The sequence below is a fragment of the Panthera uncia genome, chromosome D2, assembly GCF_023721935.1.
Source record: "Panthera uncia isolate 11264 chromosome D2, Puncia_PCG_1.0, whole genome shotgun sequence".
Lineage (NCBI taxonomy): Eukaryota > Metazoa > Chordata > Mammalia > Carnivora > Felidae > Panthera > Panthera uncia.
Window position 1 is genome coordinate 51,907,450 of NC_064818.1, and position 15,747 is coordinate 51,923,196.

The following is a 15,747-nucleotide window of genomic DNA, read 5'->3' on the forward strand; positions in this document are numbered from 1 at the left end:
CGGTTCGAAGGGGGAAGATTATAGCAATACAGGCCTACTTCAAGAAGCAAGAAAAATCTCAAATAAACAACCTAACCTTGTACCTAAAGGAGCTAGAAAAATAACAAATAAAACATAAAACTAGCAGAAGAAGGAAATAATAGGATTAGAGCAGAAATGATATAGAAACTAAAAAAATAATAGAACAGATCAATGAAACCAGGAGCAGGTTCTTGGAAAAAAAATCAATAAAATTAATAAATCTCCAGCCAAACTGAGAGAAAGGACCCAAATCAATAAAATCACAAATGAGAGAAGAGAAATAACAACCAACACCACAGAAATACAAATAATGATGAAAAACTATATGCCAACAAACTAGGCAACCTAGAAAAAATGAATAAATTCCCAGAAACGTGTAAACTACCAAAACTGAAGCTGAAGGAAATAGAAAATTTGAACAGACTGATAACCAGCAAAGAAATTGATTCAGTAATCAAAAAAACTCCAAACAAACAGAAGTCCAGGACCAGATGGCTTCACAGGTGAATTTTACCAAACATTTAAAGAAGAGTTAATACCTACTCTTCTCAAACTATTGCATAGAATACAAAAAGGAAAACTTTCAAATTCACCCTATAAGGTCAGCATTACCCTGATACCAAAACCAGATAAAGACACCACCAAAAAAAGAAAACTACAGGCCAACATCTCTCATGAACATTGATGCAAAAATACTCAACAAAAATACTACCAAAACAAATCCAACAATACATTTTAAAAAATCATTCACTACAATCAAGTGGGATTTATTCCTGGGTGTCAATAGTGGTTCAATATTTGCAAATCAAACAACATGATGTATCACATCAATAAGAGAAAGGATAAGAACTATATGATTTCAATAGATGCAGAAAAAGCATTTGACAAAGTATAACATCCATTCATGATAAAAAAACCCTCAAAAATAGTAGGTTTAGAGGGAACCTATCTCAACACAATAAGGGCCATATATGAAAAACCCAAAGCTAACATCATTCTCAGTGGGGAAAAACCGAGAGCCTTTCCCCTTAACTAAGGTCAGGAATAAGACAAGAGTGTTCACTCTCACTACTTTTATTCAACATAGTACTGCAGACAACAAAAAGAAATAAAAGGCACTCAAATCAGTAAGAAAAAAATTAAAACTTTCACTATTTACAGATGACACGATACTACATATAGAAAACTGAAAGACTCCACCAAAGAACGGCCAGAACTGATAAATTCAGTAAAGTTGCAGAGTACAAAATCAACGTACAGAAATCTGTTGTATTTCTGTACACCAATAATGAAGCAGTAGAAAGAGAAATTAAGAAACTATCTTATTTACAACTGCACCGAAAATAATAAGATACCTAGGAACAAACCTAACCAAATAGACACAGGTGAAAGACCTGTACTCCATAAACCATAAAACACTGATGAAAGAAACTGAAGAGGACACAAAGAAGTGGAAAGACATCCCACACTCACGGACTGGAAGAACAAATATTGTCAAAATGTCTGTACTACCCAAAGCAATCTACACATTGAATGCAATCTCTATCAAAATACCAACAACATTTTTCACAGAACTAGAACAAATAACACTAAAATTTGTATGGAACCACAAAGACCATGAGTAGCCAAAGCAATCTTGAAAAAGAAAAGCAAACCTGGAGGCATCACGACTCTGGACTTCAAGTTACATTACAAAGCTGTAGTAGTCAAAACATTATGGTACTGGCACAAAAACAGACACATAGATCAATGGAACAGAATAGAAAATCCAGAAATAAACCCACAATTGTAAGGTCAATTAATCTCTGACAAAGTGGGAAAGAATACCCAATGGGAAAAAAGTCAATCTCTTCAACAAATGAATGGTATTGGGAAAACTGGACAGCAACAAGCAAAAGAATTAAACTGGACTACTTCCTATACCATACACAAGAATAAATTCAAAATGGATTAAAGACCTAAATGTGAGACCTGAAACCATACAAATCCTAGAAAACAGCAATGGGAATAATTTCTCTGGCATTGGCTATAACAACTTTTTCTTGATAGGTCCCTTGAGGCAAAGGAAACAAAAGCAAAAAACTATTGGAAGTACATCAGAATAAAAAGTTTCTCCACAGTGAAGGAAACAATCAACAAAACTAAAAGGCAATCTATGGAATGGGAAAGATATCTGCAAATGACAGATCTAATAAAGGGTTAGTCCAAAAAACAAAGAACTTATACAACTCCACACCCCAAAAACAAATAATTCAATTAAAAATGGGCAAAAGACATGAACAGATATTTTTCCAAAGAAGACATACAGATGGCCAACAGACATATCAAAAGATGCTCATCATCACTTATCATCAGGGAAATGCAAATCAAAACTACAATGAGATATTACCTCGCCCTTATCAATATAGCTAAAATAAAAAAACATAAGAAACAACAAGGGTTGGCAAGGATGTAGAGAAAAAGGAACCCTCCTGCGCTGTTGGTGGGAATGCAAACTGGTGCAGCCACTCTGAAAAACAGTATGGAGGTTCCTCAGAAAGTTAAAGATAGAACAGCCTTAAGATCCAGCAATAACACTACTCGGTATTTACCCAAAGATACAAAAACACTAATTCAAAGGGATACATGCACCCCTATGCAGCACTATTTACAACAGCCAAAATATGGAAGCAGCTCAAGTGTCCATAGATTGATGAATGGATAAAGAAGATGTGTTATATAAAAATACACACACACACACACACACACACACACACACTAGAATATTATTCATCCATAAAAAAGAATGGAGTCTTGCCATTTGCAATGACATGGATGGAGCTAGAGACTACTATGCTAAGTGAAATAAGACAGTCAGAGAAAGACAAATACCATATGATTTCACTCATGTGGAATTTAAGAAACAAAATAGATAAAGGGAAGAGAGAAAGAGTGAGAGAAAGTGAGAAAGAGAGAGAAACCAAGAGACTCTTAACTATAGAGAACTGATGGTTACCAGCAGGGAAGTGGGGGTGGGTAGATGAAACATATGATGGGGAGTAAACTTGTGATGAGCAACAAGTGATTAAAATAAAGAGTTAAAAAAAAGCAAACTTAATTTTAAACATGATAGCTTTTTTTTCTCCATATAGGATTCCAGTGATTTAAAGATATATTTGAACAATGTTAAGGAACAATCTTTACTTTAAAAAAAATTTTTTTTAACGTTTTTATTTGTTTTTGAAGGAGAGAGAGCATGAGCTGGGGAGGAGCAGAGAGACAGGGAGACACAAAATTCGAAGCAGGCTCCAGGCTCTAAGCTGTCAGCACAGAGCCCAATGCGGGGCTCGAACTCAGACTGCAAGATCATGACCCGAGCCGAAGTCGGATGCTTAACCAACTAAGCCATCCAGGTGCCCCTTGAACAATCTTTACTTTTAAACTACTTATTAAAAGGTACAGGTGCTAGGCCACAAGATGCCTCCTTTAATAAAAAATATATATATTATTTTATGACATTGACAGAAAAAAAAGAGATTATAGTACAGTAAAGAAGCAATATACTATAGTGCAAAAGAGTTGAATTATCCAGGTTTTAGGTCTTAGCCCCACCGCTTAACAGGTTATAACTGGACAAGGTATTAAATATTCTTGTGCCTCAGTTTCCTCATACGTAATGCAGAGATAACACAGTTCTTTCTTCTTTGGTTTAAGAGGTTTAAATAGGAATAGTACACATAAAGTACTTAGAATAGTACCTGGTACATACTACCCCAGGGGTTAGCAACTATGGCTCACAGGCCTGCTGCCTGTTTTACATATAAAGTTTTATTAGAACACAACCACAACCATTCATTCATGAATGGCTCTTTCCTCACTGCAATGGCAAAGTAATGAACAAGAAAGAGAAATGGGACCCTCTGGACCCTAAAGTGGAAAGGTATTAAACTTCCCTCCAGATTCCTAAACATACCTTTGTTTTTTAGCTAAAAAATGTTTTTTCTCCACTGCCTTTTTAAGATCTTTCATATTCACATGTTAATTTCCTGAAATTATAGTAAATTATTTCGTTTTCTATTCAGTTTACTGTAATGGTTAAAACCTCAGCTCTAGAATCATACAGACCCAATGTAAGCTCTACCATTCACTAACTAGCTCTGTGACCTTGGAAAGTTTGTTAACTTCTCAGTCTATTTATTTCCTTTGTATGAATAAAAACCCCAATATTATAGGTTGTTATATTAAGATAATTCAGATGAAATATTCAATACCGGTTTAACTTTGCCTATTTTTTTTAATCACCTATTACTTGAATCAGGCAATTTTGTATTTTAAATGCAAATGAGGGCTCAAAATATTTGAAAATATTCTCATTAAAATCCCAAAAAAAAAAAAAAAATCTCTCCAGTCTAGGAAAAAAATAAAGCATTCAAAATAAGTCTGTTTAATTCTACTTTTAAGTCCATACATGTATGTGAGGATTGCTTGTCATAAAACATATATGTTAGGATGTCCACTGAAGCACAGTCAAATGAAAATAAGTTTCCCAACTTTTTCTTCCATTCATTAATCTATTCAATAATTATTTTTTAAAAAAAATTTTTTTTACATTTATTTATTTTTGAGAGACAGAGAAAGACAGAGCATGAGTGGGGGAGGGGCAGAGAGAGAAGGAGACACACAATCCGAAGCAGGCTCCATGCTCTGAGCTGACAGCATAGAGCCTGACATGGGGCTCGAACTCACAAACCGTGAGATCATGACCTGAGCTGAAGTTGGACGCTTAACCGACTGAGCCACCCAGGTGTCCCAATCTATTCAATAATTATTAAGCAACTACTTACTGGGCCTGGAACTCTGCTGAAGATATAAAATGATTATTAAAATGTCTGTCAGGGGTGCCTGGGTGGCTCGGTCAGTTCAGTGTCCGACTTCGGCTCAGGTCATGACCTCACGGTTTGTAAGTTCAAGCCCCTCATTGGGCTCTGTGCTGATGGCTCAGAGCCTGGAGCCTGCTTCGGACTCTTTGCCTCCCTCTCTCTTTGCCCCTCCCCCACTCACACTCTGTCTCTGCCTCAAAAGTAAACAAACATTAAAAAAAATCTTTTTAAAAACACTGTCTGTCATCAGGAAGTTTACAATCTTATAGGGGGATAAAAAATGTAACAAATACAGTATGTCCTACTAGTTAGTTAGTTACTAAGGATTTGGTGCTGAGCCACTGCCTCTTACTCTACCCGCTAGCACAAAGAGATCACACATGCAAGTAATAAGACAGACAGATCCTAACTTCCTGAAAACACAAAGTCTGTGACCTTCTACTTGGATTCCTATGTAGGAGAAAAATAAACTTATATCTCATTTAAGCCAGTGTTATGTAGGAGTGCTTCAGTCCTTCCAGCTGAATCGAATCCTGATGCAATGATCCAACCAAATTCTCAATGATGAAAGGGAAGAAGTAATAAGGAAGGGAATAGGTGTGTGGGACAAAAGCTGGAGTTCACTAAAAATGCCCCATCTATTATATATATTAGGCACTGAGCTAGGAGCTGATTTTTTAAAAATCAATAAAACACTGTCTTTGTATAAATAAAACTATGAGAAAATGCATCCTAGTACGGAAATCAAAGGCACTACTCTTTTAAAAATTTCCAGAACCTCAAATGTGGTATGCCAAAAAAAGTCATCTTTCCTCCTAGAAAAGATCCCCCTGTGTATGGGGTGAGGGGTATATGGGAAATATCTGTACCTTCCCCCTTTATTTTGCTGTAATCTTAAAACTGCCCCTAAAAAATTAAGTCTTTAAAAAAAACCAACACATCTGTCTCCCTCCAGATTTCCTATTTCTGATTTCTTACTTGGATTTACCCTCATATCTAACTACTCATCATGTTCTAATAGGAAAATATAATTTATTTCAAGATTATCCTCTTTCAAGCATGATTTCTAGTAATATACTGTTTTTTAAATGGAGAATACAAATATTTAACATTGATTTATATACACTTTCTCCCCTCAATTATTACTATAGGTTTTTTTGAAGGGCAGTCACATTTTAATCCACAACACCTTGCCCAGTCCTTAATAAATACTGAAAAACAATCAACAGATGAGTCAGCATTGAAAAAGCTGCTTTATTATGTGCTTTTAGAAAGATTTATATTTCATACTCAACTTGCAGTTGAGTAACTCCAATTGCTGTGATGCCTTTTGGATTTAATGTGATCAAGAACTAGTACAGACAGGAGAGCTAGTTCCTAAGAAACTGGGGAAATCTTTGGATATATGACATGCATGGGTTTGTAAACAGGGTTTGTAAAAAAAAAACCAAGGATTTGTAAAAACAGATACTGTTACCTATAAGAATACTGTGAAGCAACTCACATATTAAAGCCACTACTGAAAAAAAAATTAAACCAATCATGATTCTGAGATTTAATTAGTTAAATGAAAAAGAAATTCGTATAATAAATAAATCTAAAACAACTTTTTAAATAGATTATCTTTCTTAATACAAATGCACACTAGCCAAAACATACAGATTTATGCAACATTCCCTTCCCCCCACCCCCCACCAACCCATTTCAAACTGACATCATCTGTTCCTGGGTCACCTTCTCTAGTTACAAATGTGAAATTTGAGATAGGAATAAAAATCACTTTAATATCAACTAGAGTAAGATGCAGTGAGAACAGAAATCTACCATTACTAATTAGCACTGGTAAGATTTAATTCTACTAGAATAGACACTTATATAAAAGAAGATGTGCATCTGCCTCTTTACAGATGGTAATTTATTTGAAAAAAAAAAAGTCTATCAATTTCAAACATCATCTGTGAGACAAGACATCATTCTGCAGTGTCAAATCATTCATTATAATCAGTAGAGGCTCTAGGCCAGAGTCAGGATGAAACAGGATCCAGTAGCCACTTGTGTTTAATCTTAGACTATATGCCTCAGTTCACAAAGGTTGACTAAGAGACCCTTGACTAAGAGACCCTTTGTAAATTTCATAGCTGTAGAGGTTAAACGGTCCAAATGACTCTTCATAGATGCAGGACTAATTCAACCTAGACTTGAATTAGCACCTTTAAAAGAATAATGTGGGGCATGATAATAATAATAATAATAATAATAATACTGTACTTAAATAAGAACCTTCTATAAATACTTGGAAGGCATACCTTATTTTCTTTGTATCTACTGAGATCTGCTATGCAGTATTCCTTGAATAATTTATCATAGTATTTCTTTGCAAGTTTCTTCTCCCTAGATCCATAAAAATATATAAATCTTTTGCATTTAGAAATTCAACCACAGTTTACTACTTGGAAGCAATGTCAATAAATAACACATATGATATAAATATTAATGTTTTAAAAGAGGCCTATTCCTTACATGTGCATAGAATACCTGAATATTAACTATTTATAGTGGCTCTCTCAGGGAGGGCAACTGCAAGGCTGCCAGTCAGAGAAGGGGAGCCTTACTCCTCACTTTTTGTCTTTTGTTATGTTTGCATTTCAGGTATTACTTTCAGGTATTACTTTTTCCCAAGATATTTTAAAAATTTAAAAAGAAGCACATTATGGAACAACAAACAATACACTAAAAATGCAATAAATTATATTTTCAAGACAAAGTCAAGCAATGACAAGTCAGTAAAAACTGCTAAAAATTACCAAAAGAACCAAACCAAACTTAATACTACTCCAAGGCATGTTTTTATGTCTTCCACTCAGAACTCCTCCACGCAGGGGCTGAATGACCTGGACAGGTGACAGGATAAGAAAACAGGAAGCAGGAGAGACAGGACTAAAGCAGTTTATGTATTATGTGTTGGGTGGCAAAAATTACCAATTCATGTCCATTTCATCCTCCTCATTCCATAGGAATCTATGATTTTCTCGTATAACATCCATGTCTGTCTTGTCATTTTCCCTGGAAAATAAAACTATTTCAACTTAATATAAACACAAAATTTGTCAAATTTAGGAGGTTAAACAGTTCTGTGAGATTTTTTAACAGCTGAGTATAAATACATGAAGATACAGTTTTATGTGTGAATATGTATATATGTTCATAAACTTATAAAAATGATTTCAGTATTTTCAAAAGACACTGATAAAGAGGGCTGCTACACAAACAAGTTAAAGGAATAAGGCATTTATCCGTCTCTAGTACTGGTTTCAATTATACAAATGGTGCTAAATTACCAAAGATAGTTTGAGAAATCTAAATAAACACTAAGTGGATAAGGAAAAATGAGTGAAAGTAAGTTTTAGAATCTAAAACGTCAGTAACACCATGCCACAGAGATCAAATTTAAAAAATGGAAGAGTTTTCCATACCTCATTTTACTACAGCTTCCTAGAAAGAGTGAGTAACGGCAGAACAGAAGAAAGGGGATAATATTTTTAAGATGCTAACAATTTGGGGGTGTCTGGGTGGCTCAGTCAGTTAAGCATTCAATTCTTGATTTTGGCTCCGATCATGATCTCACATTCGTGAGACTGAGCCCTGTGTCAGGCTCTGTGCTGACAGTGCAGAGCCTGCTTGGCGTTCTCTCTCTCCTTTCTCTCTCTGCTCCTCCCCCACTCTCTCTCTCAAAATAAATAAATAAATAAACAAAAAAAAAGGTGTTAATAGTTTGGGGGTAGAACAAGGGATTGTTGGGGAATACAGACTAAAGTGAGAGGGGAGATAAATTTGAGGTAGATGAGATAATACAAAGTTTTTTAGGGCTTTATCAAACTCAGAAAATTATTAAGTCAGAGAAAAAAACACACACCATGAAGAGGCTCTGACAGAAGAGCCTCAACTACAGGGACGAGTTGCTTTTTGTTTTTGTTTCTTTTCCTGTTTGCACTACCTTTTAAAAAGCAATCCCAAACACTGAGGTCTAAAAAGTTAATGATCTCAAAAATCCTTACCAAAAAAAAAAAAAAAAATTACTGCATAATCAGGCACTGGAGTATTCCTCACATATCCTGTTACTGCTTGAGGCAGATCTGGCTCTGCAGGCTACCTGAGGCCTGTTGCCAGATAATGGGCTTCATGATGAGCTACTTAGCCAAAAGTTATGGATAGCCTCTCCATTTCAGGATATGATAAGGAAACTGGAATGGAGAGCAGGAGAGAATGACAGAATCAGAAGACACAGTAGCTGTGGGTCTTTAAAGACATCCGTATCTTCCTCCCATTCTATGTAAACTTCATGACACTTACCCCAATCGCCTGAAGTCTTCTTTTTTGCCACCATAGTACAAAATATAGTCATTTACAAACTTTGTATGCCTTTGATACTGAAATGCAAAAAATTAAGGATTTTATTTGTCCAGGAGTTGTTCTGTGTCCATGACATACTAGTAAGTAGAGACAAACAGTGTGAATCTACTTAGTTTTTTAAATATGTAAATACATACTATATATGTTTATGAATTAAAAATATCTGAAAGGGTAAATATTAAACTGTTAAGAGTCAACACTGTAGCGTAGAAGGATTTCACTTTCTACTGAATACTGTTTATATTGTTTTGAACATTTTTCAAGCATATACTACTCTTGTGATAAAATATTATCTCCAACTGGGAAGAAGGAAAACTTCTTGTCGCTATTGCTGAAATACATACAGCCTCACATCAATATTTAACATAATACTATGAAAAATAAATTATAGTGTCCAAAATTAAAGATATGGAATACAATTTAACTCTTATAAGATCTAGTTATTCCAGTAATGACAAAGCCTCTAAAATAGAAGATACAACTTTTGTAATATTAAATCCTAACATTAAGCTTTCAAAAACAATGTTATTTTTTTATATTTCTTTTAATACTTAAAGAATTCAGTCATGTTTATTTTTAACACAATACAACAAGATATATGACCGTTTTACCTGTTTTAAAAAGTTCAAAGGTATTTTCTCCAGAGCCGAATATGCAAATAAAATTAACCTCATCCATAATACTGTCTGACTACATCCTACCATTATATCAAAGATAAATAATGACCTTATTCATTACAATGTGTTCTGATAGAATATTGAATCAGAATATGATACTGGCAATAAAGCAGTTAACCTTCCAGAAAAGAAAAAAGAGAAAATCCAGACATCCAGAGATTTGGGTTTTCCAGCTTTTGGTCTATTTCAAATTTTTTCTATAAATGGTCTCTTTGTCACCTGTAAATGTGTCTTTGTCACAACTGTTTGGCTCTGCCATTTTAGCATGAAAATAAGCACAGATAACACCTCAATGAAAGAACACAGGTATGTGCCAATAAAACTTTATTTATAAAAACAGGTGCTGAGTGGGACTTTGCTTCCAGGAAGATGGAGCAAAGTTGTGCTTCTCCCTATTTTTCTCATTAAGAACAACTAAAAACCTTGGAAATTATATCTAAAACAAATATAAAAAGACTCTAAAAGTGAGGAGGAGAATCCATTAATAGCTAGGGAGTTCAAGACCCATGGTTTGACACGGCGGTAAATTCCCCAGGTTTTCTTTTTGCCTCATGAACTCAGAATTGGAAGTGAACAAGCTGGCAACCTGGAAATGTCAACAAGCACAGACAAGGAAAGTCCCAACAAAAGCCTGTTCTCTCTGAATAACCAAGAGAGAGGAAGCCTAACAAGACAGATAACTTTAGACAATGCTTACTCTACTCCAGCCAAAAATTCTAGAAATAACTGTGGCCCCACCTCCACCAATGCCAGAAAAGGGACCTACACTTTCACTCTTACCAGGCTGTAACTAGATGCCCCAATACCCCCAAAAGAGTGGTGTCACCGAAGGCACAATAGATGCCGAAATGTTAAAGGAACAAGTGGCAGATGAGAATAAATCCATGGGAAAGCTGAGATATTGGATTAGAAGATAAGAGGAATAAATAAATCGGTGATAAGAGGATTTCTATAACTTATAGAAAAGGATTAGGAATGATAACAAAGTGAAAGAGACGTCAATAGATAGGGGATGTATCTAATTGCCATGGTCTCCTCTTAATCCTGCCCATAGTAATAAACATCCAGAAATACTTCAGGTCTTGCTTGACCTCTCTTTCATTCTCCCAATATTCCAAACAGTAGTATGGATGGATAGTGGTAGCAGTTAGTGTAATAAGCCACAGTTTTACCAAAAAGTTGAGGTGAGACATGACTATAATAGGGAAGCAAGAAAGAGCTTAAAGACAGCCCCAAGTCATGCCTTAGAGTTGAAGCAACTACAGGCCTGAGGACAGTCCACAGACAGATCTACCTTTAGACACATAAAGAACTTCCATAGCCAAGAACCAGGTAGTAAGAGAATAAGAGTTAAAATGAGATTAAAGATAAGAACAGTATTAAAATGAGAAATTTTGAGAGCCAGACAAAAACAGGTTGGAAAAATATTTACAAGTTCATGGACTATTTTATAAACTTATTTATAGATCATTACTAATATGTTTTATTATTTTTGTCTCTAAATCTTTCTTATGTATCAATAAAAGAGAACTGTACTCAAAAGTATAAATGACAAGATTGCACATCAATAAACATTTACCTTTAAAAACATAATATAGGTCTATCTGACTTCACAAGATTTTATGAAATAGAAAAGTAGATTTAAAAATATTCTATTTGTTATAAAAATCTAGAAGTATAAAAAGGATACAGCATCCATAGCTATCAGATGAAACCTTCTATTTTTTGCTTCTTCCCTGTTAAGACAAATTTTAAGCAAATTCAAATTTCTATATTCTAATACAATTAAATCCCCCAAGTCCCTGAGTTTACAAAAACATCTTAAACCAAAAAAGGACATTTACACTGAAGTACACACCTATCCAGCAATTCTGCGGCAACTTGTTTATGGGCCACCTTTCCATGTTTTTCTTTCTGAAATGGCTTTTTGAGCAGTAAATCATCTTCAACTGTCCTGGTTTATGAAGAAGAAAAATTATTAAAAGAGTTCATTTTTCTTAAAGGGTGTTTCTTGTTTCTTTTTATTTTCCTAATTGGAACATGTTTTAAAATTTCAAGTCTAAACTTAAAAATGACTCACTGATCTTTAATGAGACATTTTAGGTCTCCTTAAATCACTTAATTAATATCTTAACTTTATTTAATACTTAGAAAATGGAGAAGGTGAAACAAACAAATGCATGGGTTCTGATGTTAGACCACCTACATTCGTGGATTCAAATTTGGGCTCTGTCATTCACTATCTTTTTTTTTTTCCACCATCTTAATCTTAAATGAGATTAAGTTACTTAATCTCTTTGCGCCACAATTTTCCTGTTTGTAGAGATACTGATGCTTTTGGTAACCAATAATATAAAAAAGAATAAGGGTTGATTATAAATGATATAGACTACAGATGATCAGCCCTAGTTATAAAGATAGATATAACTGAAGAGCACAGACTATTCAGCTAGATTTGCTCAAGTTCTATTCTTACAAAGTAATACTTTTAAGTGAAAAATCTTAAAAACATAAAGAACCATACAACATAATTTGTTATAATCATTTCTATTCTTTTGGTCACCCATGAATACTGAACCCAACAAAAATGTTCAGTTCCATTCAGTATGCCTTACATATTGCTCTCAGTGTGAAATAGTAAAACAACTTTTATAAGTTTGGTTAATATAGATCAGTCAATCACTTCTAAGTTAACAGTTGAAATCAATTTCTAACCACTGAAAGCTGAAAACAATGCACCTAAACACAGCAATATCACCGGATGCAGAGTCCTCATAAAGCATAGGCTTTATTTGCTGACAGTTCTTGTCCCTTCCAATTCAATAAAAACTTCCATGAGCTCCTTCCTTTAAACACTTAGTCTGCTCATTCACAAAACCATAAAACTGCACAGTCTCACCCTCCACATGAACTTCATTTTGAGGTCAAGTACTTGCAAAGGGACCTCCAACTAAGCCCGTACTTAGCTATGACATTCACAAGTAAAAAGACCTTAACAGTTGCATGAAAAATAGATGCAACAGAGAAATCTAAGTTTTGTTTGGTCTCCTTTTTCCCCCACCTCCACTTCCATAAGTCTCTTCACAGCATAAACATCATTTTCTTATTTTTCACATAACTGTTCTCAAATTCTCGAGTCAATTCATTATAGTTTAATGAACAAAAATTCATTGAGTAGAGCATCGTTGTCTTCACATGTAAACATAATCCAGAAACTTTCAGTATTATTTATATGTCATCTCAACCTGGAAAGGATCTGAAACACAGATCAATAAAAAATTACTTACCTTTTTTTCCTTTTGTTAGATTCACCACAGTGTTCATCATCACTAAAATCAGAGTCATAGCCCCCATGACCATGCATCTGTAAAGAAGTATAAAGTCAGTTACCTAGAACCTAAATTGCTCATAGTTCGGGAAACAGTTCAAAAATGAGTTATCTTTAAAAGCTGTAGTAACTGTAAAGGATCATGGTGGGTATATCACTGTTCACCAGCCAACTAAAATTTTCATTCACTTTGAAGTAACAGACTTACCCTTCAGAAAATGAATCAATCAACATTTTCCACCTTAATTACTATTAAGCCAACCAGGGAAGCTACTCTTTGACTTCTTCACTGAAAACGAGGTTCTTTTTATAGAACCTGCCATGTGACCGCACACAAGATTCAGCGATGCTTCACCTGATTCAGTGTATTTATCACCAACTTTGTTCCAGACATTATGGTAGGTCCTTAACAAACACTGCTTCTAATTCCATAAATTAGGAACTATGATCTCCACTTTACAGATGAAGAAATCAAAGACAAAGTTAAGTAAATCAGTCACAGAGCAAATAAGTGGCTAAGCTGATCTACTTGACTCTTAAGCCCACGATTTCAACTACTCCAATTTGCCTTTATGGAATATGCTACCCTGATTATTATATTCCGTTAGACTTACTCTGTGAAGAGTACACTATCAGTTCATTAAAACTTGCCTTTTTACAACATATGTTGAGATTTCCTAGTTTCTTCAAAGTAAACAACCTTGCCCTTTGGTCTAGTAAACTTTATTTTGTTCCAATTCATTTTTTAACTGAAGTTCTTAGAAATCCAGGAAGATCTCAATTGTCACTCAATTGTACTTGAAGAAGCCTCTGGTTTCAGCATTACATTGAATTTGGAACACACATTAATGGGGAATCAGTGGATTATTTGACTTTTGAGGTCATACTCAATTCATATGGCTACAAGGAATTAGTCCAGGTCAGATGACATATCGAAATTTTTAAACTTTAATATTCACTATTACAAGTGCAGCAGGACAAAAAGGAAAGAACTCCCTAAACTTTATTGCACTGGACCTAAGACAAGATACCTTTCTAGTCCTGGCTACCTTGAATAAATTACTTTATCTCTTTGGGCTTCATCTGCTAAATAAGGTGTCTACATCAAGTAAACCTTAAATCTTACATATTTGTGAATTTTTATGATTCCATTTTCAAACTTAGGTGTGTGGGTGAAAACCTCTCTTCTCTGTCCCACAAAATTCTAAAGAGGAAGGTGCTAGCCAAGGTTGGAGGTAAAGGGTAGAAGGCCACAGTTCCAACTCTATCCTCCCTTAACATCTGTCATCACCTGGATCTCCCACCCTTTATCATGTCAACTCCTTGCTCCAGCTGTCTTACCACATCTCAGCAACTTCTCACCCTTTATGTCCTCATTTTCCAAACATCTTGATGAGGGTCAACCATTGTGTGGAGCTTAGAGATGTATTTCTGGCATCAACCTACCAGAGTGCAAATCCTGGCTCTGAACTTTTCATTTGTCTTTTGTTCTGCATGTTCCTTAACCTCTCTGAGCCTCAGTTCCCTCTTTCCCCCTTCTATGAAACGCGGCTAATAAGAGCACCGGTCTCCTATCTCATAGGACTGTACGTTAAATGTGGTACAGCATATAAAGAGTTTTAGAACAGACTCTACTATGGTAAAATCCTGTAAATGTTGACCATTATTAATGTCATCTTGACCCCACAGCCCGCGACACCACCTCCTACCGTTGCTCCCCCTCTCCCATTTTCCCCCCTCTGGCGGCTTCATCCATCCCATACTCATCTCAAATCAGTGGTTGCACTGAAAAGCTCTCACTCACTTCGGGTAACGAATCAAATGACAAGGGCCGAGAGAAATTCGAGACGGCAGACGCCGGGTGTTCTCTAGAACCAAAAAAACAACCAAAAGATAATCAACGAGTAGCATATGAGGAACAATTCTGGAGGTCCTTCTAGCCAGCCCCAAATACACTCAAGGCCCTTATCACACACCCCTTCGCTCCTCTCTGCTCTGCCAAGTACGCCCGCGGGAGTCGCTTCCCCTCTCCCGGTGGCTGCAGCGACTACGCACGGCCTGAGCGAGCCGCTGCAGGGCCACTCCGGTTCGCCCCCGCCGCGCAGCCTCCCCGCAGCGAAGGCCGCCGCCGCCCGCTCCCCGCCTCTTTCTACGGGTCCCGATTGGGCGCCGCTTCCGGTCCGGCTCGGCCGCGTGTCACACTTAAATGACACCGTCCTCGGGCGCGCCGACCTCGTGCTACAGCCAGAACAGCCCCGGGAAACAAAGGCAGCGGCAACTAAGGCCGGGAGAGTAGGCAAAGGCTATCTACTTTCTACAGTCGCAACCGTTAGTTTTTTCCCTCGGCCTCCTTCCCCTCGCGAGCGCAGCTTTTAATGTCGTGTGGTACTGCTCGCACTACGCCCACGCCCGTTTGAAAATATTTTGTTTTAGAAAAAAATCCTGCCTGTAT

The 15,747-nt window shown here is 36.0% G+C and overlaps 1 protein-coding gene across 2 annotated transcripts in view; it reads right to left on the bottom strand.

Moving 5' to 3' along the window:
* Nucleotides 1-15,453, bottom strand: part of LOC125933402 (protein FRA10AC1) — a 37,213-nt gene extending 21,760 nt beyond the window's left edge. The window contains exons 1-8 of one of the 2 annotated variants that reach the window (XM_049646438.1): nucleotides 15,351-15,453; nucleotides 15,100-15,163; nucleotides 13,255-13,331; nucleotides 11,826-11,921; nucleotides 11,658-11,703; nucleotides 9,231-9,307; nucleotides 7,860-7,943; nucleotides 7,187-7,271 (exon numbers count right to left, since the gene is read on the bottom strand). In XM_049646438.1, coding sequence (XP_049502395.1) covers nucleotides 7,187-7,271; nucleotides 7,860-7,943; nucleotides 9,231-9,307; nucleotides 11,658-11,703; nucleotides 11,826-11,921; nucleotides 13,255-13,331 — 465 coding nt within the window. In that variant the 5' untranslated portion in view covers nucleotides 15,100-15,163; nucleotides 15,351-15,453. Of the gene's footprint in view, nucleotides 1-7,186; nucleotides 7,272-7,859; nucleotides 7,944-9,230; nucleotides 9,308-11,657; nucleotides 11,704-11,825; nucleotides 11,922-13,254; nucleotides 13,332-15,099; nucleotides 15,164-15,271 lie in introns of both variants that reach the window. The other variant, XM_049646436.1, reaches the window with a different exon arrangement.
* Between the last annotated feature and the right edge of the window lie 294 nt (nucleotides 15,454-15,747).